Source organism: Lepisma saccharinum, chromosome 11 (genome assembly GCF_977018435.1).
Source record: "Lepisma saccharinum chromosome 11, izLepSacc3.1, whole genome shotgun sequence".
Classification (NCBI taxonomy): domain Eukaryota; kingdom Metazoa; phylum Arthropoda; class Insecta; order Zygentoma; family Lepismatidae; genus Lepisma; species Lepisma saccharinum.
Genome location: NC_139239.1, coordinates 77928677 through 77952778, shown reverse-complemented (window position 1 = coordinate 77952778; position 24102 = coordinate 77928677). Strand labels below are relative to the sequence as shown.

The following is a 24102-nucleotide window of genomic DNA, read 5'->3' as shown; positions in this document are numbered from 1 at the left end:
GGTAACTGTTCTGAATGTTTAATGATTTTTTTCAAGGATTGATTGATTGAGTTGGTGTTTTAAGTCCACTTTATGCACAGTAAGGCTAATCGGGACTGGACCTACAGTGTAAACTGGAATCCGAACCATTATGAGCCTCCACAGGGAATCGAACCCGGGACCCCTTGATTACAAGGCGACGACGCTACCACTGCGCCATCGGGAGGCTCGATTTTTTCAAGGATTCATAGCAAAAAGACCAATGTAATTACTACTGTTTTGAGTTCCAAAAGAGAGCATTTTATCAGTGGAAAAAATACCTAAAAAGTATCTTATGCAAGCCTCTGCTCTTCCCATTGACAAAACATTTTTGTCCACAGAAGAAAGAGAAAGTTGCCCAGAATAGTAAAACTGATTTTGAAAGTAAATTTGAAGCTTTCTGAAAGTAATTTGCACTGTTTGCAGTTGTGAAAAAGTCTTATTTATTGGCGAAATGAAGTTGTAAAAGCTACCTTATTCAAATATCCTCACTTTCCACAGAATAGTGCAGACATGAGGCTCGAAGGGGTGTTGTGCTTCAGACCAGCACCAACATCGTGAGATGTTGAAAGCATTTAGGGAAATTACAGTAACACTAAAAGCACTAAACCTGGCTCACCTGATCTAACCACAAAAGCATTTAGAGAGATTATTTGAATGCTAAGAACACTAAACCCAACTCACCTAGCCTAACTATGAAACATCCTTCTCACCATACGTTATCTATATGGCAATAGCAGTCCATAACCAAGACAACACTAAGCAAATAGCTAGATGCAAGAGAAAAATCCTGTAGGAGTACATGGCAGTGAAAAACTATTCTCAAGCAATCATCCAGTAAGTGATCGCTACAACTCCAAGGTATGTGTTAACAGACATAAATATAAATTGAGCCATGAAAGAAATGCCTGTGTACCATAATTAAATCGGAATTATCCCTTTATCTACTAATGGTACTTTAAAGTACCAATATTTTAATACTCACTCTCTGACCACACTCTTTGTTAAAAGCATACAATGCTTACAGATGTTCTCTATCGGTCAATAGATGGCAGTGTTGCTTGATTTTGTTTTCTTACATCCAGCAGCATGTGGCAGGCAGTGATGCATACTGATGGGCAGCAATTTCATGAGAAAAAGTTTTTCTGAATATTTGAATTTAGTCATCAAAGCATGAAAAGTGTTCCATTATGTTTGTATTGATTTGTGAATATTCTGTATTGTTATATGTGCAAAAGATATAACTTTTCTCAGGATATTATCCAAATTAGGTGCAAATTTCATTTTGGTAAATAAGTACCACCAGGCTTCTGGAGCATGATACATTTGTGGCACGCTGAGGATTATCGTAGCAGGATTCTTTTAGTATTCAGTTCTTAGTTTTGTATCTTTTCCTGATTTTCACATTAGTTTTTTAGTAATACTGGGCCAAAAGGTAGATCATTGCCCCCCCCCCCCCTTGGGCACATCAATGTTTGTGTATGTTAGTGTAAAAGCCATAATTTCACTGCAAGAGAGAAGAAAATAATGTTGGAGGAACGTAAAGGATACAGGTAATTCCTAAATTTACATAACATGCTTCTAACACATAATATGTTTATATGCATATATATATAAAGCATGTCAATATATGGGTAACAGTTTCATACATCGGAGACACATTTCTTCAATTTTACACAAGAAACTCCTTACAGAATTGAGTTTCTCCAAGGTTTACAACGTTTGTCGAGGTATTTTCTTTCATTGTGGAATATATTTGACCGGGAAATCATGTATTTTCAAAAGAAATATATCACCGACGCACAATTGCCATTGCTTTCATTTGCTTGCCCTACGACAACCGGATGCTGCATATGTTTGATGACGTAAGCCCCTGTCAGTGTTTCAACCTCCCTTTTTTTACTATGCTTGCCTAACGTAACCAAACCTAACCTAACCTTATCGGAAATGGTTCTTGGGGCTATCCATAAATGGTTCGTGAGGCTATCGGTCAGCTACCGTGCATAATGGGTCATGAACTATCCGTCAGCTACCTGTGCAAAATGTATAATTTCCACCAGTAACGAACACGATAGTAGGTATTTTTTGGTGAAGAAGGTTGAAACACTGCATACCCACAGCGTGAGTCAAAATGTGCCCGCGAAGAAAGGAAAAACAAAAAGCACTCAGAATGTGAAAAATTGCGTTTGTTTTCATGTAAAAAGCATAATGGCACGTTGAACTACCTATGTTCTGCAATACACAATTGGTAAGTACTAACCATGCGAAACACAAAATATGCGATTTTAATGTGACTCCTATCTATGAAACTGGTACCAATATATGTATTACAAACACACAATTGTTCTCCATGTTGTTTTTTAGAACAATGAGAAGCAAAACATTGGGTGACAAAGACATATGGCCTATTTTTCTGGTATTTCTATTAGATTTAGATAAATGTGATTGAAATTTTAATTTAACGGGGAAAAAAATTACAACCATATATGGGAGTTCAAATTTTGTTTTTACGACAAATCAAATTCATTTTGGCCTGGCTGTACTTCTAAGTACCAAAAGTTAATTTTGTAATTAAAATGTAAACAAAATTCGTTCGATCATTTTTATCTACCTATGGAAGTAACTAGTGGTCTAAGATAAAATATTCATGCCTCTACACATCTTATGTCATAATTCATGGTATAAAGGGTTAAGCAATCATAACTTGGGCCATCAGATCCCCTCCTAGAAAAGTGGATATTATTCAACATTTTTGAAAGTCTTCAATTTAGGGAAATTTTCTGAAATATCATGTGTAGGTTTGAAGAAATGCTGTGTTATTTGCTGTCACCTGCTGTCCATACTGGTCAGCTGCCCCCTAAAGTTTTAGTTATCTGTCCTTACCACAGTCTGAAGTTATTTGGGCAATTCTATGAAAAGTGAAGCCAACATATCAAATGATGAATTTGCGATATTAATTTTTTATTCGTGGTATGGAGTACAATCTGAATGTCATTTCACAAGTGAAAAACTGATTTTTTTCCCCAGGTACGGATACATTTTGACAGGTACATATAATTAGCATATTTGAATTATTTTTATTTATCAAGTATGGGGTTACTTAGCTGTGTATTCAATGTGAAATAAAGGAATTAATGCTTTTATAAACTGTAAGACTTCAAACTATCTCGCAGCCTTGTCTCATGCATCACACAAAACATTCTTTTTCTTGTGGAACAAAAACTTTCAGTATTACAATTTCATAGAAGCTACTGAAACAACAGTTCAAATAGTTTTGTGTCCTGTGCATCAAACTTCAAAACATGACATCTTGAAACTTGAAAGGATTCCTTCAATTAACAATATAGTTTGTTTTCATTTATTCCTTCCAGATTACAGTTGCTCCAAGGTCAAGGACATTTTTTTTCATAATTAATGTAGTTGTTCAATGTTAGGAATGGTCAGTCAGAATGAAACCTTTCTTCTTCAAGGATGTGTGTGGTAGTTCTTTCTTAACTGTGTAGGGGTGGGGTGTTTTCTTTTGAAAGGAGGCCATGCAGATATATGGTGAGTAATTAGACTTCTCTATTATAATTATCTATAATTATAGATCGGCCACAAGGAAAATAATATTTAGTCAAAAATGCTTGTGCATCTTCCCTGCGGTTCTCACGGCTTTGGTGCAGTGTTGCCAGGTCAGACTTTAAAAATCAGGAGATAGTTTCTCGTGTGAACCAGAAGATCTGCTAAAAGAAGTGATCTAATAGTAGCGGATGAATGATGTTCTCGAAGAGGGAGGCATGGGCGTGCACACTGTGGGGCAAGGGGAGCAATTGCCCTCTAATCTTGGACTGCCACAGATTTTTTCCAGGCAGGGGCAAGCAAGATATATTTTCAGGGGGGAAAGGAGACATAATACCCCATAATAAAACCCCCTGAAAAACCACCACTTGAATTTGAAATTTTCACGTTCTTGTATCCCCATTATAATAATTGATGTAAATTACTATGTCTGAAATGATATATTTTTCTGGGGGGGGGGGGGGGGCTGGAGTGGTGGCTGTCGTACTTACACATAGAGGTACAAAAGGGATGTAAAATAGCCAGAATAGAAATGGATTTTAGGTTGGGATAACATACAACCATCTAAAAAAAATAATATAATAATAATTGCATACTACTACTAATTATTATTATGTCCTATCACAATTGAGTAACATTTGGCGTAATTTCACAGTTCAAAGAGCATTTTTCATGGTTGAGTGGAGTTCCACACCCATTTTTGTTATTTTATGTATGGTTCCACTTGCTCCACTCTACCTCTTCCTCCATGCCCAAATAAGATGAAAGGCTCTTGGTGGTTCCTAAGCAACAGATTAAGGAAATCTCCCGGGAAATCAATAGGCCTGGCAACACTGACTCAGACTGCGGCTAAGGCTCCTCCCCCCTGCCCTCTCCCACACCCACAAGTGCAGTGCAGTTCAGGCCAAGTCTTTTTCACTGTGGTTGCACTATAATAGTGGAAGATCATCACACAGTTGATTGATTTTAAAAGTACACTTTATGGAGAGTAAGGCTAATCGGGACTGGTCCTACAGTATAAAGTGGGATCCGAACCATTATGTGCCTCCACCGGGTATCAAACCTTCATCGCACAGAAGATAAACTCCATCTTTTTATGACGTTACTGCAAAGAGTTTTTGTTGCTTTAGGTTAGTTCTCTTATTATAAATAGACTGAAATTTTAGGAGGCTTGTGTTATTTCTACTAAGTGAAGCAAACTTAACAAGCCTAACCTAACAATGCATTCTGCTTTTCTGTTAGAACAAGAAAGTGTGTCTTTCGTGCGATGAGTGAGACCCAAATGCATCACAGGTAGTTTATGGCATCAATCATCCAATGTGTGATGTCATAACTAGTACCACATAAAATAGTTAATTACTCACGTGTAACACATCTCCGCATGCTAAAAACATCGACAAATTTTCATATGAAAGATAATATTCCCAATTCACTAAAAATTTTGAAGTTTCTCAAGGGTGTACGGAGGTCACCATCAGGGAAATATCTTTCATCCATGGTGGCTAACAAAAGTGAGTGACAAGTTAGAATTAGCATCTATTTTCATTAACAAAATATTATATTTTCAGCATGTGCTGTGACCAAAATATTCAGCAAGAAACAGTGTTAAGTGTAATTTATTTTACACTCTAGAATTGACAGCAGACTCTAGAAAGTTATCTTAACAGGAGAAAGTATTTTCTAAAACTGATTTTGACTAATTTTTCCATGGTTGGGCAAGCATTGGCAACAACTGTTGGCCTAATATAAAGCCAACTTCAATTTGCCAACTTTTGCACATAAAAGCTCTAGTTGACCCAACAATTCTGGTTACTTGGCTTCTATCAGTTTTACTAAAAGCTTTTCATGCTACCCACTGTATAACATGAGGTAGTTGTACCACCTTGAGTACATTCTGTCGATTAGCTTTTGTTACCTAGGAAGAAATATTTCCCCCTTAAAACTAATGGTAGACTCCAAAAATTATGAATACCAAACTCCCACCTACACATTACTTCGACATTTTTGCTACAAAAAGTTTTTCTCTCACCACTGTCTGGGGAACAAACAAAGTACTTTCAACCACTTTTGTTGGTGCTTGTTGTTACATTAGGCAGATATGCTCCCTTGAAAATTAGTTTGTTTCATTGTGTCTAACATAAAAGTGATTTCAGTTAAGACTTAGTGACAAGTAGTGAAATTATAAAATAATTACAAGGAAAAAAAAAAAAATATGGTACCATTGTGATACAGTCTTGGAATGCACTCTAATGTCTGCAACTGTACAAATGTCCTTTCCGTACTCCCAGAACTTTCTTTTATTTTTAAAATCAGTTAACCTTTTGTGACAATTTTTTTCCTGAAAATTCAAGGTGCTGTTTGATATCCTCGGCCGGCAACTTAGAGGTAGTTTCAGAATTGCCTTAAATCTTTCTATTGTGAGTTCTCTCATTTTACAAATCATGTCATATGCAACAGTTTATTTTGTGGTGAACGTACTCTATCACCTTATAACTTATGGTAGTATTGCCTACTTGAAGTATTATAAAATGCCATAATTTCATTAACTGGCCACATCTTGCAGAAAATCAACTCATTTACTTTTATTTTGTGCAGCATCGTTATTTTACATTTTTATACTACATGGGTGTCAAAATACTACATATATTGTGTGCCTCCCCGATGGCACTGCAATAGTGTTGTCACCTTGTGATCAAGGAGTCCCAGGTTCGATACTCGGTGAAGGCACATAGTGGTTAGGATTCCACTTTAAACTGTAGGTCCAGTCCCAGTTAGCCTTACTGTGCATGAAGTGGACTTATAGCACCAAATCATTCATTCATTCATACTACGTACATGTTGCAGTAGTATTAGAGAGAGGGCCTACATATCAGCCATTACTGCAACCACACCCCGTTGGCTGAAAAAGAGAAAGACATTCACTAACTTTCCCATCACTTTATAACTTAACAAAACTCCAGTTTTTCTCTTTCTACCACTGAAGATGCCACTTACTGTTGCAAACATTTGAATTTGTCCAGTATCTGATGATACTTCCGCTTTCCTTTTTTAATCTTCAATTTGAGCACCATCTGATGTTTGTGTGTAAAATGTCTTTTCAGGTAGCAAGTGCTTTATCCTCATCATCACAGATGGAGTTTCACGATCTCTCTTTGTCCAACTTACTGAGGGTAGAGCCTGAGTTCGTAAGTTGTTCAATCAAGAGTGAACAAAATGAAGAGTCAACCAAAAACACTTGGCAGCCAACATCATCATCAACATCAGTTATCAAATCTGAATCAAACGAGGAACAAATGAAAGTCGAAGAGCCAGGTGATGTTGCTGGTAGCTCCTTTCACATATACTTGAACTCTGGTGCTGGGATGACTGAAATTTTACAGGAAGATATTAAAGATTTGGGTTCGAGTGATGACATTTCCCAGTTTGGTGCTGTTGCATGCAAAAATGATGAGAGTGGCAATGTTAATGTAGAGCCTGAAGACGTGAAGAGTGAGCTCACAATTGAAGATGAATGTCCATTCACAGAGACAGAAAGGTGAGTTCATGAACTATTTTCACATTAATGAAAGCAAGTACCATAATACTTTGATCGCACTACATCAAAATTTTCTCAACTTGAATATTTAGTCACAATTGCTTTTTGTATAAGGGCAGAGGCATGATTTTTTCCATGTAGCAATTAATCAATGAAGAATGGATTTCAAGTCTCTCATATTTATAAACAAAACATGGTTGCTTTATGAATATATTTACATATGAACATTTTCTGTTGTTTTTGATTGCTTGGTTTGGTTTATTTTACATCACTTTTCTTCCACTTTTGGCTAATCATGCAGATGACTGATGATAGGTTGAAATTGATGAAGTCACACTCAGAGAGAACACCCATGCCCAGGCAGACATTGGTACCCAGGACCTGCCTAACCATTTCACCTCGAGGGTCGGCCTCTGTTTTTTTAGTTCGCAGAGATGTGTTGTAGCAAAGTAATAAGTGTTTTTATCTTATACTATTTATCATGTCATGACATCATTGCCAATTCCTTGTGATGTGTTCTGCATGTGGACTATTTCTTATTATGCACAGTGTTTCAAAATTATTTGAACGATTTCAACTCATTATATTTTTTTCATGAATTGTCAAAGTAAGATACAATTTTGCACATGTGTAATGGGCCAAACAGATTTCAGCATGTTCTCATCAATGGTTTGCACCTCAGCACTAATACAATAGAATTCTTAGGTGGTGGATCTTAATGAAATTGTAAATGAAACTGACGTTGCACACTTACGACTGACCTACTCTTACAAGGTGCTTTCTTCTAACCACTGGCATATGGCGGTGGAATTTAGAATTACTGGGACCATTCCAAAAAGAAAACTTAGGGATGTGCTTCACAGGATATTCAATCTGTGATTATGTTGTTTTGCTAATGGAAGGTGTTTTTATCGTTAAAATCATTTTGAAACATGCTCTATGTGGTAATTTGGATCATTGTTCTTGCACCAGTCACCTTGATCTCACAGGAATTCTGGTGGTGGTGGTGGTATCATTTGTGCAGGTGAATTTCATGCATTAGAGTGGCATTGGCCGGCTGATGTCACGGTTTACAGAGTTGCCAAATTGAAGGCTCCGGACTCCCTCGGATTACAGATGGCCATGGTGTGAGTCATATGCAAGTCAGGCTGCGGTAATAAGTTATTACATTGGATGCCATGTGAGTTATATATCTCTCACAGCATATTTATTGTTTTTAGAGCATTGTTATTGTTCTTTTCAGACCTTTGTTATTGCTTTTTCTGACAAAATGACAAAGAGGGGGAAAAAACTGAGATAGGAAACGGTGAAAAGAACACATATTTTGTCGGGATCCCGTATTTTAAGGGGGTCTCAGAGAAAATTGAAAAGTCCGTGAGGGGTTACGGAATAAAATGTGGGGTAAGAGCGCCCCGGAGTATTGAAAAGCACTTTACGTCCTATAAGAAAGGGAGGGGGGATAGACGCAATAACCCTGAAGAGCGGAAGGGAGTGTACAGGATAGTGTGTGAATGCGGAAAGGAATATGTGGGACAAACCGGAAGAAGTATGCAAGTTAGGTGGGGAGAGCATGATAAGGACGTAAAGGAGGGCATACCCAAAACAGGATTATCTGAACACATATTGGTTAACCGACATAAGATTGCTAAAAGGGAAGTTATTAGGGAGGTTAACAATAAATTGGACAGAAACGTATATGAAGCTGCCTATATATGCGCGAAAAATTGGAACAAACTTAATAGGGACGATGGGAATTTAGAAGACGGCTGGGTTAATTTCTTTAAAAAATGTGATAAAGCCGCAGTGAATAGGGACGAGATGGGCTTCCGTGTTACTCCTGAGGTTAGGAAAGCCGCCGAGGTGGAGGTCGACTTTTCCTTGGATTGGTGACTCCCGAGCCCCAGTTTGGAAGGATTGAGGAGGGGAAGTTTTCTTTCCCCAGGTACGGGCTGACACCGTGCATTCGCCTACCCCGAGCACTGGTCGGCAGTTCGCCGACTTCAGCCTTGGACGTTCTTTTGTTTTTTATAGTATTGCGCGGTTTTAGATGTGTAATTTATATTCTTTTTTAGAAAGTGTCCTTCATGCAACTTTTTAACCTAAATCCTTAACCTTCACTTTCACGACGAGGCACCATGTCAGGTGTCTGAATAACATCGTTTCAACCTGAAGAAGGAGGTAGTGTAACCTCCGAAACGTAGTACGAAAAATCTCATACTCACACACGTAAGTTGCCGATTTTTAATCTTTTAGCCTAAAGTTTATGCTTTTTCTGAGCGTTGAGTATTTTGTTATTTGTAACAGGACTCTGCTGCGTACCCTTGTATTGATATCATTCTAGGGGCTGGCCAGCAGTAAATCAAGGCCAAGTGCACAATCGGAAAAGGTAATAATAAATATAAAATACATTAATTTATATCTATTCATTTGATCCATGCTTTTTAAATTGTTTGTATACTATTGTAAGCAAAACAAACATCACTAAATGAGATTTTCATGAACTATCTGCAAACTTTTGTCCACGGTGCACAGGTAACTCACGAGGACTGTCCTTCTCCTCTCCAACAACACCTAAATCATCACAATACTCCACATAGTTTCTGAGATATGACCTGTTTTGTGTCACATTCTGTGCTCGTTCCTCTACCATGAGGCTCCCAAGATAAAGAGACGTGTGAGCTAAAGGGCATAAAACTAGCATGAGTTTCACTCTTGAGTGTGCACAGAAACAGGTTTTCCAAATAAAAAAGGTGGTGAAAATATTCAGGAATACATTTTTTTTAAGGAGTCGTATTTTTGACCAAGTATCTCTGTTAATTGTGAACCTTGAAGCAAATGTTAGGTTACGAAAGACATGCACATTTATTGGTTTAAAAGTATAAAACATTATATTCTAGGGTTTACACTCTGTCACTGGCTCTAAGTTGTATCACAATATTGTTAGATTAAAGGAAACTGTACAACTGCTACTATAATATACCAAACAGCAGGGACATCGTTCAGGGGGGCAGGGGGGCACTGGCCCTGGGAAACGTCTACGTGGCGCCAGCAAACTGTTCTGTATTTGCTGGAAACTTTATTTTATTGACTAATGTTGCAAAATAGTTCTTCAGTAAATTTTGCTTGCAGTTTGAAACACTGTATAGCATGAATCCCAAGCAAGGCATTTCTTTCTTATTTTCTTGTTTCTTGCTTGTTGAACACAAACAGATTTAGTGACAAAGGATGCAGTTAATGGTTTTACGGCCGGCCCCATTCTGGTGAAGTTGGAGACCTTTCGAAAATGCACTCTTCCATATCCAGAGGTCCCCCCCACCCCCCACCCCCAACAAACCCGCACTTTCTCTTCATTTGATGAATTGCAGCCCCCACTCGACTACCATCTGCCATTACCAGATTTCACATTTTCCTGTCAGGTTTCAAAATAAAATGGTGTTCAAAGACTTTTGACTCACCCTGTATATACACAGTATAGGGCTATGTGGTGTCATAGGCATGCACACGGGGAGGAAAAGGGGGGCAAATGACCCCCCCTAATCATGGATGTCCCCAGATTTTTTTCTATGGGGGAACAAGCAAGGTTCCATAAGGCATATTACCCCGCTTATAGTGTTGCCATCAGAAAACACCTCTTGAATTTAAAATTATCGCATTCCTGCATCCCCATTATAATAATTAATGTACAAAATCAAGTTATACGTGTGAAAATTTACTTTTAGGTTGACATTCGATTTCAAAGTGAGAGATGTGGCCATCCTTGCCTCCCTTCCAGATGCCCATGCCCCTATATTATTATATACTGCTGGACAAAAAAAACCGGACACTTGCATTTTTTGTGATATCGCATAAATTCTGATTCGAAGGCTAAGTAAATGTTGTAGAAATTATTGGAAAGAAGAAAACCTGAATATATTCAACAGAAAGCAAATTAAAATTTATTGTTAATAAGTTAAATTAGAACATAAACGAAAGTTACAGAAAACTACCAAAAAAAATCTTAGCAATATTTTTTTTTTAATATTGTTAACTGGTACTGGTGGGATCTAATAGCGGGTGTTACCTCCCCTGCCATCAATTACAGCTTGTAACCGCCATGGCATACTTCGAATAAGGTTGGCAATCACTTCTTGGTCCAATTGCTCCCATTCTTCTTGAATAGCACGTCTTAGCTCTTCAATGTGTTTCTGGAACTATTGCGCGGTTTCTGATATGTCGTTTCAGTTGATCCCAGACGTGCTCTATGGGATTTAGGTCCGGACTTTGTGGTGGCCATTCTAATCGCGTAATCCCAGCTTCGTCCAGGTACTCCGTGACAATATTCGCAATGTGAGGACGCGCATTGTCATGCATAAAAACAAAATCTGGGCCTATGAATGGTGCATATGGTACTACATGATCTGCCAAACATTCTGTAATATACCTGTGAGCTGTGATTGCTCCATTCTCTACAAGAACCAACTCTGTACGTCCTTGTAAAGAAATACCTCCCCAGACCATGACACCACCGCCTCCAAAGGGTGTTATTTCAACGAAACAACACTGTGCATAACGCTCATTAGGTCTTCTATACACACGTTCACGCCTGTCTGCAGAACGTAGGTTGAATTTTGACTCATCGGAGAATAAAACCTTTTCCCACTGCTCCACATTCCAATGTAAGTGTTGTGTAGCAAATTCCAGTCTTCGCTTCCGGTGACGTGCTAACAACCTGGGACCTGTAGCCGGCCTCCGAGATGATAAACCACTTTCATTCAGTCTTCTACGAACTGTTCGTGAAGAAACCACAGCTCTATGAACATTTCTCAAACGCCGTGCCACAATATTTGAAGTTGTACGACGGTCTCTTAAGACTATGATACGCATGAAACGATCTTCCCGTGCTGTTGTGCATCGTTTCCGACCAGAACCCGGTCTTCTACCATATGAACCAGTTGCATCATACCGTCTGAGAGCTTCATGGATAGTACTTCGTGCTATATTTAGCACCCTAGCAATATAACGCACACTACGACCATCATCACGAAGAGCTACTGCTTTTATTACCTCTTCACGTCTCATTTTCAAGCTAGCAAACTTACAATACACTTGCAAGAAAAACACCAGCAATGACAATGTCAATAATATCTGTTACTATGGTTACTATGAACCAAAATTCATGGCTCTCTAGACATTAAACAAAATAACATCAACAGGAATTGAAAATCAATAAATTAAAACGAAATTGCATGAAATTGATTTTGAGCCTACTAGGTGTTCCAAATAAGTAAATACGAGTAGATAAATACATAAATAATAAACGGAAAAAGTATGGAAAATGTTCAATAATGAATGTTCAGTTGTTCAATACTTAACTGAGAGCGTAATTCATAAGTAATTGCAATTCAGATGTCAAATATTAAGGTGTCCGGTTTTTTTTGTCCAGCAGTATATTTTCACCTAGAAATTTAGGATAGAGAAATGTTATCGCCGTTATTAAACGATATTATACTCTTAAAGAAAATGAAGTATTATCAAGCCGATGAAAGTTCAAAGCAACTACGGGGAATGGGGGTGGAGTGGCGCAACTACAGGAGGCAGATTGCATTTCCCCCAACCTTGGACGGAAATCAATTTTAGGGGGCAAACATGAAACTAAAGGAAAGCAAGACTAGCAGAATCTAAGGGTAGCAAGACAAAAGGATACTCAAGATGAAATTAGTTTTCACGTCTATCTTGCATTATTTCTTCCAGATGGCCAAGAGCACCTGAAGGGGGGCGCAATTGCCCCCTCAATTTCAAATTTTATACAAATGAAAATACATTTCGTAAAATTTTTTCGCTTCGGTCGCAGTATCTGCTTTTCTTGTAGCCTTGTCAAGTTCAGAGTCGTAAAAGAGAAAACCATGGCACTCCATGAAAATTTTTGCACCATAGTAAATCAATACCGTTTTCATTTTGCAAAAATTTGGATCTGAATATTTTCTTGCTCGCTTTGCTTGCAATTTCTTGTCTGTAATGCATTGTAAATTACCAGGGAGGAAGTAAGAACAACTAGGGGTGTAAGGGGTGATCTTCCACGTAGTACACCCAAATGTCAACTTCACTTCCACATTAGTACACCCTGGACTGAAGACTAACGAGGCTCTGGCGACTGGCCCCATGGCCAGTATAATTTTGTTTGTATTGTCCTGTTCTTTTGTCCTTATGTGTGCTGAGTGCCCCTTTGCAGTCTCAGCTTTTAACGAAAGTCAGAACATTTTAATATTTTATGATTTTAGTAATGCAACGTTTCGAGTTGTGATTTGTAACGATAAGGGGCTGGACCCCGTATAATGTGACAGGTGCAAAATAGCCTCAGTGCTGACGCACCCAAAATTTTAAATTCAAATATTCAAAAAAAAAAGTAAGAACAACTAAGGACTACTACTAAACGGTCGGGTGGGGGTGTATACACACACAAACACACACGTGAATACAATAAAACTAAAACAGTGAGATAAAATTAGGTTTTTCTTTCCCAACTGAACTTTCATCGATGCTTTTGCCCCCCCCCCCCCCACAATCATCATTTTTCTTAGCTGAGCTATCATAATTTTTGCAACTGCCTGCAAAGGCCAGAAATTACCTAAGTCATGAAACAAAGAAAAAAAATTGCTAGCATTTTTAAACAGTCAAGTTTTAGAAAAATAATGCCCTACTTTGAACTACCCTGAATGTGTGTTAAAACAACAAAAAAATATTAATTTTTAAAAGTGGTCAAGCAACCAGTGCTGGAACATTCGGTATGGACTGACACATATGAATTCTTTACAGAAATTCTGGTCTTAATACAATTTCTATGAACTAAAAGTGGATGAACATCAGAGTAATGCTTATTCAACATTTCTAACAATATTATGCGCATTCATATTAATAATAAATTTGTGAGTCTTTTAGGGCTATTGGTCAAAAATATAGCTGCATGCCAGTGGAAAATTGGTTCATACACCATATTGTGAAACCTGTGATATTTTTACTATGAAAAATTGTGATATTTTTACTATGAAAAATATTACCTTTCTGATGTATTATTATAATATTTGACATGTATTGATTATGCTGTGTTAATCCTGGGACTCCCTATCAAACAATTACCCAAAGTGGAGGGTTTTGTCATCACAACATATTACTTTAATTAAAGATTTTTTTCCACTTTCTGAGTAGGTAAGAGTGATAATATGGTCATTTTCTGTTAGGACTGTCCTTCTGCTCTCCAACAATACCTAAATCATCAAAATACTCCACTTAGTTTCCGAGATATGACATGTCTTGTATCACATGGTGCATTCGCTCGTCCACCCAATTTCTGAAAATTTTCAAAAATTCATAACTTTCAAAATATTTGTTGGACAAGTCTAATATTACATATTTGTCATATTAGCCAAGTATCTATCAGAAATAAAGATATGAAGCAAATCCATGACTGAAGCAAGTTTTTGTCTTTCAATTGGGTGATTTCATGTGCAATGACCTTCATCTGGATAGATGTAACGTGATATTTAGAGGGGTGTGAGGGTAAATTTGGAGCCAATAGTGCCCAAGTTCCTTTAGCTTTATTGCGATTTCATCATGCTATGTATGAATTTTTTACATGGTTCGATTCTGAATTGCACCTGTTAACGAAGTGTACTTTCTTGCCGCCAAAATGTTTAAAGTTCGTAGTTAGGCAAGGCAGTTCACATTTAGTTCCCTTGGCATTTTAATAATAACCCTAAATAATGCTTTCTTTGTCAAATCAATCAATGCCATTTGTCACATGAGGAGTTTCTTTCGTCCACCCAATTTCTGAAAATGTTTAAATTTTCAAAAATTCGTAACTTTCAAAATATTTGTTGGTCAAGTCTAATATTTCATGTTTGTCATATTTGACCAAGTATCTATCAGCAAAAAGAAATATGAAATGAATCTGTGACTATAAAACAACTTCTTGTCTTAAAATGGATAATTTCACGTGGAATATTCCATAGTTAATTAGAGTGTTGGCTTATTGTGACCCCTCTTGCATGACTATACCTCAAGATAACATCTTTCCGACTTTCACTGCCGCAACATCAGATCACGTGAAAAATCTCTGATCATCCATTTATCTTCATAGACCTAACTTCTATGCCAATTTGTTTACCGCTATCTCTGCAGAACACTGGAAGAGACTGTCCATTGAAAACCAAGCCTCCTCAGTTATATCATTCAAAAGACAATTAAAATCACACATGCTAAACAATTGGCCTTAGATTGAAATCCCAGAAAATAATGCATAAGATTTTTAGCTCACGAAATTTGCTTTCTCTGTAGGTATGTGTGTGTTTGTGTGTGTGTGTCCATGTAGAATCTGTATTGCTTTTATGTTTAATTTTACTCTTCAGTCATCTTTTTCATTGTATTAGTAAAAAATAATGATCACTGTAGTTAATGGTGTAACTCCTCATATGCAAACTATATTACTTTCATTCTATATTTATTTTATTTTTATAAATTTCTTTTTCTTTTATTACTTTATTTTTCATTTATCTTTTTATTAATTCTTTCATTGTATATAATTAATTGTAAAGAAAAACAATGACCACTATAATTAATGGTTAAGTGGAAGAACAGGCATTAATGCCTTAACTTCACCATGTGAACATTGTCATAAGTAATTTTACTTTGCCCTTAAATCACTGCCTTACATTATAAGTACATGAAGAACATACATAATTGGGGCTCACTCTTCATGCAACATTTGTAATTTTGATATTTAATGTCACTTTTGTTCTACTTTGGAGTTATTGCTATGATATTGATGAGAGTTGATTGAACGAAATTGATGAGGGGACCCTCACAAAGAACAATGATGCACATGATGGTATTCGAACACCATGGTGAAATTGAAGAATATCTCTAAATGCACTTTGCCACTGAGTTGGCTACTTTCATTTATCTTTGTTTCCCATCATTTAGATATTGATACTTGAAACAGACCAGTTATAAGGGCATATTTTTTTAATTATAGTGCATATTTTGTACAATTTTAGGAGCATAATAAGAGAATATTTTATTTTGCATATTTTGGTGATATTAGGTCATAAAAATCCCAGCCCTATTAATGACTAAATAAGTAGCAATGATGTGACATGTGTTTCACGTCACTCAAGAAACCGTAAATCTTCTAAAGCCACGACAGTTCCATTTATTCCATATTGATATTGAATATATACAATGTACACGTATATTCAAATTATCGAACTGGGTTCAGTGATTCCCAGTATATGGAGACGATAAGAGAGTCATCATGTTTGGGGCTTCACCTTGAAATGAATTATCAGTTATCAGTACAATATAAAAAGAATAAATCTTTTATAAAATACCTAAAAGTACTTATTTTGGTAAGTATATGATTTCCCTGATGTAACTACTCCCTTCATTAGGTAGATATGCTATGTCAATTTAATTATACCGTTGGCTGCATCAAACAATTTATACTACGTGAGAAAGTCACACCTGCATCAATATGAAAATATGAACCTTGAAATGACTGTCTTAAAATGCATGGCGGTGTTCTTACTGGAGGAGTCAAGATATGAACTGGAGCAAACCAAAATTTATTCTATTTGTAATAGGGATTCATTTAGTAAAGCTTGACATGGGAGGAAAACAGCACGTGCCCATCAGCTTAAAACGTGTGTACTGTATAAACTGCGTAAGGATGTATACCTTGTCAATTGTAACACAGAACCTGACTCAAGATAACTAAATTTTGAAGACTAGTGCAAACAAAGAACTAAGTCGCCCATAACCCTCAATATGACAAATTAAGACAGAACTTCACATTGTTCACCTGGGAAAGAGCCTTCATGAAATATACTTCTATTTATACATCAAAACTCTGTGCAATATGCAAAGAGTTTTTCACGCTCATTACAACTAACTAGGAGGTACTATACTCTGTCCTGGCAGTATGTAGAGCAAGTGAACAAAAGTATATCTGCTGAAGGGGGTGTCGAACAATCAAAATTTGAGAGAAAACAGAATTGCATGGAGGGAGAAAAGGGACTGCAGTTACTATCTGTTTGCATTGGTGTGTACTGCTTTGCTCCGCCCACATATTTCTCCTCTCCCCTTCTTTACCATTATGCTCAGCATTGCTTCATAGATTCCCAGGATAGTGTCGCCTATAGGTGTTTGGTGTTGAATGGGAAATCTTGCCTATACTACATTATTAAAATGTAGGATTTGAAATGAAGCCCTGATCAAAATGTGAATATTGTAAAATATTTTGTAAAACAAATTTCAGTATTTTCGTGTCATCAATTACAATTAATGTTTTTCCTTTCAAGTAATAAAACAATTTAATTGAATAGAATTTAAATTACTTCTACTTTCAGAAATCAAATTTGGTTGTATATAAATTGTATTTCTCTTAAAAGTGTTATTTAAGGTAAATTTATAAATACGAAAAATAGTATTTTAAGGGTTTAGTTCATCTAAAGTCTTCTAACACATTTCTAACTCACAGATATTCACATACAGTATTGATTGATTGATTTGGTGTTTTACAGTAAGTCCACTTTATGCACAGTAAGGCTAATCGGGACTGCACCTACAGTTTAAAGTGGAATCCAAACCACTATGTGCCTCCAACAGGACTCGAACCTGGGACCTCTTGATTACAAGATGATGATGCTACCACTGCATCATCGGGGAAGCACATAAAGTATTATAGTGAGTTTTTCTACAAAGCCACTATATTTATTTTTCAATAATAGATATATTGATTTATTATGAAAGTTTACACTATTTGCATCATTTCTGAAAAATCCTGAAGTTGAGAGGTGCCACCGTTCCCGAGATATATGAAATCAAAAATATCCAATATGGCAGACTCTTTTCAATATGGTGGCCATCAGCATGCAGATGGTACTCGACTGAACATGTCCTTAATGGTATAACAATTAATTCTACCAAGTCTCTGGTTTTATCGAAAAGTCAATGATTCCGGACTTAACTGCAGACTGTGATAAAGACACACTTTTTTGGCGCTGTCCTCCATTTGGAGACAAATTTTATGGTGCATAGTTCATTAAAATATATTAAAACTTATATCATTTTAAAGCTTATAAATTAAGCTACAACATTTATTGGGAACAATTTCTTGTCATTTAATTTGTTCAAACATTACAAGGCAAAAACTTAAGAAAGTACTAGAAAAAAATTCACATTTTAAAGATTGCTTTTTAAATTTCGGCAAAACCATCAACATTATCAAACAATTAAACAGAACCTTCCTTGTAGTCCATCTAATGGGAATTAAGTCTTAAAAAAAAAAGATTACCTGTCTACGACCATTGGTTACGGATATATAGGTCAATTACTGAGTGTCTGCAAAATTGATGTTCGGGCAGGGGAGGGGGAAGCACAGCAAGGAGGGGCTTTGGGATTTTGCATTACTAGTAGTGTTCTAACAACTGACCAAAATTCAGCTCTTATGGAATTATTGCCGACATTGATTTTTTTGTCCTTCATTGATTGGGCTATAAAGTGGATTCCAAACCACTCTGTACCTCCACCGAGTATCAAACCTGGTACCCCTTGATTACAAGGCGACTACACTACCACTGTGCTATCGGGGAGGTCTTTTTAATTATTTATATATAAGTATTAATATTCTCATGAAACATAAATAAATGTCATTCAAATTGAGACTCCAAAATATACAGCTGTGTGAAAGCAAGCGTGTGTCCACAATGTCTCATTGTTCAACTAGAAAAAATTAAATAGTTCTAGTTTTGTATTCGAAACTATGTTTAACTAGTTATTATAGTTACTAGAGTGAATAATATACAAATAATGATTGCAAGTCCTAGTGAACATTATGTTCACAATTAGCAGCACTCAGTGGGCCGACATCATTTTGCAATAAATGTGATGCATTTTGCAATTTGTGTTTGAGAAGTTCTTATAGTTATTACTATGTTTCTTAAATCAACCCCAAAAAATCCAAATGTATTGCCTGTAGGGATGTGCGGAATCCTTAAGTCAGCACTGGGATCAGGATAAAAATTTCCCATCCTGGTTCTGACTTTGGGTAATGATTTCCCGTCTCTTCGAGATCATGAACAGTCAAGACATTCCAAATGGGCATTTTTAAAAGTGATTAATTTTCAAGGTTCTCTAAATTTTATGTGTATGAAACTTCTCGAAAATTGCTGGTTTTCATTCTAGAAATGCAAAAAACAATCACTTAAGAGAAAATAGTATGTATAATTTTAGATTTTCACAGTAAACTTTCCTAACTTAGCGGGGAAATTCTGAATTTTTCCCATCGTGAATATCGGGATTAAAAAGATTTCCTGTCCTAATCTCATCCTGACCAAAAAAAAAAAAAAGTCTGTACTGCGCACCTCTAGCTGCCTGAAAGCAAGCTTGAGACCCATTGTGTTCTAAGAGACAAACATATGAAAGAAACCAATGCAAATTTTCAAACCACTAATATCATGGAATTTTTAAAGCACTTACAGTAACGTCTATGTCTTACTAATAGAGATAATTATTAATTATGTAGGAAAAAAATTACTTGTGCAATTAGCATATTTTCTAGGACATGTATCACTTATCATGATCACAGTCCATATCTATGTTTTCAATGAATCACATAGAACAAGGTTTTTGCATTACGCCTTTCAGTTGCAGATGAATGCTTTCTAGTAAAGCGTCTAATAACTATTCTGGTGTGTTGTCAACAACACAGCAGATCTCAACCAAAAAGCAGTGCATGTTTTGTGTGTTCTATAGAACACAGGATCTTCTGCCTTAACTTTCAAAATAGAAACCTTACACCCTTTGACTTCAAATAGAATTCTGTATCATTGAGTTCATATTTAGCTACAGCTATAAAACGTAGCTATAAAAAATAATTGATTTGTATTAGTTTATTATTCGACAACAGTGAGAATCGTATGTGTTTTATTTACAATTTATGAAAAACAATCAGTGTAGCAATAGAAAGGCCAGGTTGAATGATCCTATGCAGCAGGGAATCAGCAAGTATGAACAGTTTTCAGTCGGCAACGCTCATGTATTCTGATATCCCACTATTCTTATATCCAGTGTGGGGACCACCTTTATGGCAGTGACCTCTGCTGCGGTATCTACCTGCGAATGAATTCATGGTCAAACAGCCTATTACGACCACCACTTGGGCAAGATGTGACAACATTAAAATTCCCCCTCCCCAAGGCAGCCAATAGGGAAGCAAGATTTTGTCAAAATAACCATTCTATGCTGTTAATGCACACTGGTTCCTACATCGCCCCAGGAATAAGTGTGATGCATGAAAACATATGAACATGAACATAAAAAATATTATTTATAAAATAATCATCTTGTCGCCTTCTGAAGGAGCATCTTTTCTTTTGTGTTATATCATGGTGTGTAACTATACGTTACAAGTACATAGTACTGGAAATTACTTTTATGGTTTCACAAAAGTATTATTACTTGGAATTAATGTTTTATCCTTCAGTATTGTAGCATATCCAAATCTACAGCAAGTGCATTGTATTTGCTAATTGGTAATATGCTTAGGGATAACTGTAGTAATTTGTTTAAATCTGAGTACAGTATCATAACACATTTTTCTGAAATATCTCTGTGTAAATTTATTTAAACATGTCAATCTTCTTCCAGGTTATCACTGGAGTGCACATCGATTACAAGTGAATTTATAGAGGAAAAAATTGATAGTGAAAAAGATTCATGTCTTAGAGAGACTAACTTTGGTGTAAATAAGAACTTTGGATCCCAATCACTACCAATGAGATCTCCTATCTGCAGCTCAATTCTGCCAACAGCTCTCTGCTCTGGAAAAAATAATAGTGAAACTAATTTAGAATCTGCAAGGGAAACAGAATATACAAGATCTTCAAACTCTAAGGGTTGTACTGTTCGCAACGATGGCAGCAATTTGTTTGATCACAAATGTGAACTTGAGGTTCACACGCAAAATCATATTAGTGAAAGATCTTTTGTGTGTTCAGTTACACATGAGGGACATCTTATACGACATTTAGTAATTCATACTGCAGATAACTCCTATGTGTGTTCAATGTGTAACAAATCATTTGCACAGAAAGAAGGCCTTAGAAAACATTCAATTATTCATACGGGAGATAGACCCTCTGTGTGTTCAACATGTAACAAATCATTTACACATGAGGAGCATCTTAGACGACATTCAGTAATTCATACTGCAGATAAACCTTATGTGTGTTCAACTTGTAACAAATCATTTACACAGAGAGGAGTCCTTAGACGACATTCAATTATTCATACTGGAAGTAAACCCTATGTGTGTTCAACGTGTAACAAATCATTTTCACAGAGAGAAAACCTTACACAGCATTCAATTATTCATACTGGAAACAAACCCTATGTGTGTTCAATGTGTAACAAATCATTTACACAGAGAGCAGGCCTTAGACAGCATTCACTTATTCATACTGGAAATAAACCCTATGTGTGTTCAACGTGTAACAAATCATTTAGCTGGAAACATCATCTTCGAGAACATTCAATTATTCATACTGGAAATAAACCCTATGTGTGTTCAACATGTAACAAATCATTTTCACAAAGTGGAAGCCTTAGACGGCATTCAATTATTCATACTGGAAACAAACCTTATGTGTGTTCAATGTGTAACAAATCATTTGCACAGAGAGGAGGCCTTATACAGCATTCAATTATTCATACTGGAAACAAACCCTATGTGTGTTCAATGTGTAACAAATCATTTACACATAGAGGAGGCCTTAGACAGCATTCACTTATTCATACTGGAAATAAACCCTATGTGTGTTCAACGTGTAACAAATCATTTAGATGGAAACAACATCTTCGAGAACATTCAATTATTCATACTGGAAATAAACCCTATGTGTGTTCAACGTGTAACAAATCATTTTCACATAGTGGAAGCCTTAGACAGCATTCAATTATTCATACTGGAAACAAACCTTATGTGTGTTCAATGTGTAACAAATCATTTGCACAGAGAGGAGGCCTTAGACAGCATTCAATTATTCATACTGGAAAAAAAAAACATGTGTGATCAACTTGTAAAAACTCATTCGCACAGAGAGGAAACCTTAAACAGCATTAAATTATTCATACTGGAAATAAACTCTATGTGTGCTCAACTTATAACAAATCATTTGCAGAGAGAGGAAACCTTAGACAACATTCAATTATTTATACTGGAAATAAACCCTATATGTGTTCAATGTGTAGCAAATCATTTGCACATAGAGGATACCTTAAACAACATTTTGTAATTCATACTGTAGATAAACCCCATGTGCGTTCAACATGTAACAAATAATTTTCACTGAAACAAAACCTTATACAGCATTCAATTATTCATACTGCAGGTAAACCCTATGTGTGTTCAACTTTTGACAAATCATTTTCACGAAACAAAACCTTAGACAACATTCAAAATATAAAAGAGCAGGAATAGAAAAAGTTAAGGAAGAAGATGAGAAAGGAGTGTATAGCATTAAGTGTAATTGCAACAAAGAATATATCAGGCAAACAGGGAGAAGTATGAAAATAAGATGAAAAAAGCATGAGAGAGATATCAGTGATGTGATTCCTAGAACTAGCTTATCAGAGCACAACCACATATACGAGGCAGCCAACATTTGTAATATACTGAACAGAGATGGAAACCTCAACGAAATTTGGATTAACTTATTTAAAAAAAAAAAAAAAAAGTAAAAAAGTTTCCAGGTAATGCCAGAAGTAATCTGTGCTTCTGTGCTGCACAGGAAATACGTGAGTTCGACCTGGAAGTAACGTAGTTAAAAGGGAAGTGTAGGCAAGCAAGAGAGATATAGCCTGTGTCAGCCTCCTGCATTTTACATGTGAGCATCAGTTGGTGACTACACGAACGGCAGGGAGTTTAGATTTTATAATTTTAATCCGTTTTAACGTATTGTTGGGGATTTTTAGTGAACATGATAAGTGGTAAAGGTACAGTTTTAATAAAGAACAAATTCTCTTTCTCCATTCCTACCTGCAAAACCTTTTCCTTGTATGATAAGACTGACGCGGCATAGTAATGACACATGCTTAGAAGCACCAGAGGAAGGGGGAAGTTTTACCACGAAACGTAGCAATATCAAAGAGGAAGACTCATAATTTCGTAAGTAGTGACATTTTATCTGATATTTTTATTGTATTTTTATAATAGAAATCTTTTTTAGTATTCAATTATATTCATACTGGAGATAAACCCTGTGTGTGTTCAATGTGGAACAAATCATTTACACAAAAGGGATACCTTAGACCACATTTAATAATTGATACTGCAGATAAACCCTTTGTGTGTTCAACTTGTAACAAATCATTTTCACGAAAACAAAACCGTAGACAGTATTCACTAATTCATAATGGAGATAGACCCTATATGTGTGCAATGTGTAACAAATCATTTAGACAGAAAGAAGTTCTTAGACGATATTCATTAATTCATACTTCAGATAAACCCTATGTGTGTTCAATATGCAACAAAACATCTTCACAGACTGAGGTTCTCGGTAACATTTAAAAAATCATACTGGAGAGAATCACTTTTTGTGTTCAACATGCAACAGATTGTTTAAATATATGTGGAATCTTGAAGAACATTTAGAAATTCATAGTGTTGAAATGCCCTTCGTGTGTTCAACTTGTATCAAATCATTTGCACAAAAGAGATATCTCAGACAACATTCCATAATTCATGCAGGAGAGAAGCCACATTTGTACTGAGCATGAAACATATCATTCACAACAAAATCCAATTCTTCCAAGGTATTCAAGGAATCATACTACGAACCTGCTGTGTGTGTTATAGCATGTATCTGACTTGCAGTAAATACATTTTAATAAAATATTTGATAGTGGAGAGAAGTTGCATGCTCCTTAGAAAAAAGCTCGTTTACTCGACTGCC

At 36.2% G+C, this 24102-nt stretch overlaps 1 protein-coding gene across 1 annotated transcript; it reads left to right on the top strand.

Annotated features, from left to right (window-relative positions):
- Window positions 1-792: 792 nt before the first annotated feature.
- On the top strand, window positions 793-23937 carry LOC145995092 (uncharacterized). The gene is made up of 3 exons (XM_083131627.1): window positions 793-879; window positions 6681-7114; window positions 20795-23937. The coding sequence occupies exons 1-3, from the start codon at window positions 793-795 to the stop codon at window positions 22215-22217; spliced, it is 1944 nt and encodes a 647-aa protein (XP_082987753.1). The 3' UTR covers window positions 22218-23937.
- Window positions 23938-24102: the final 165 nt, after the last annotated feature.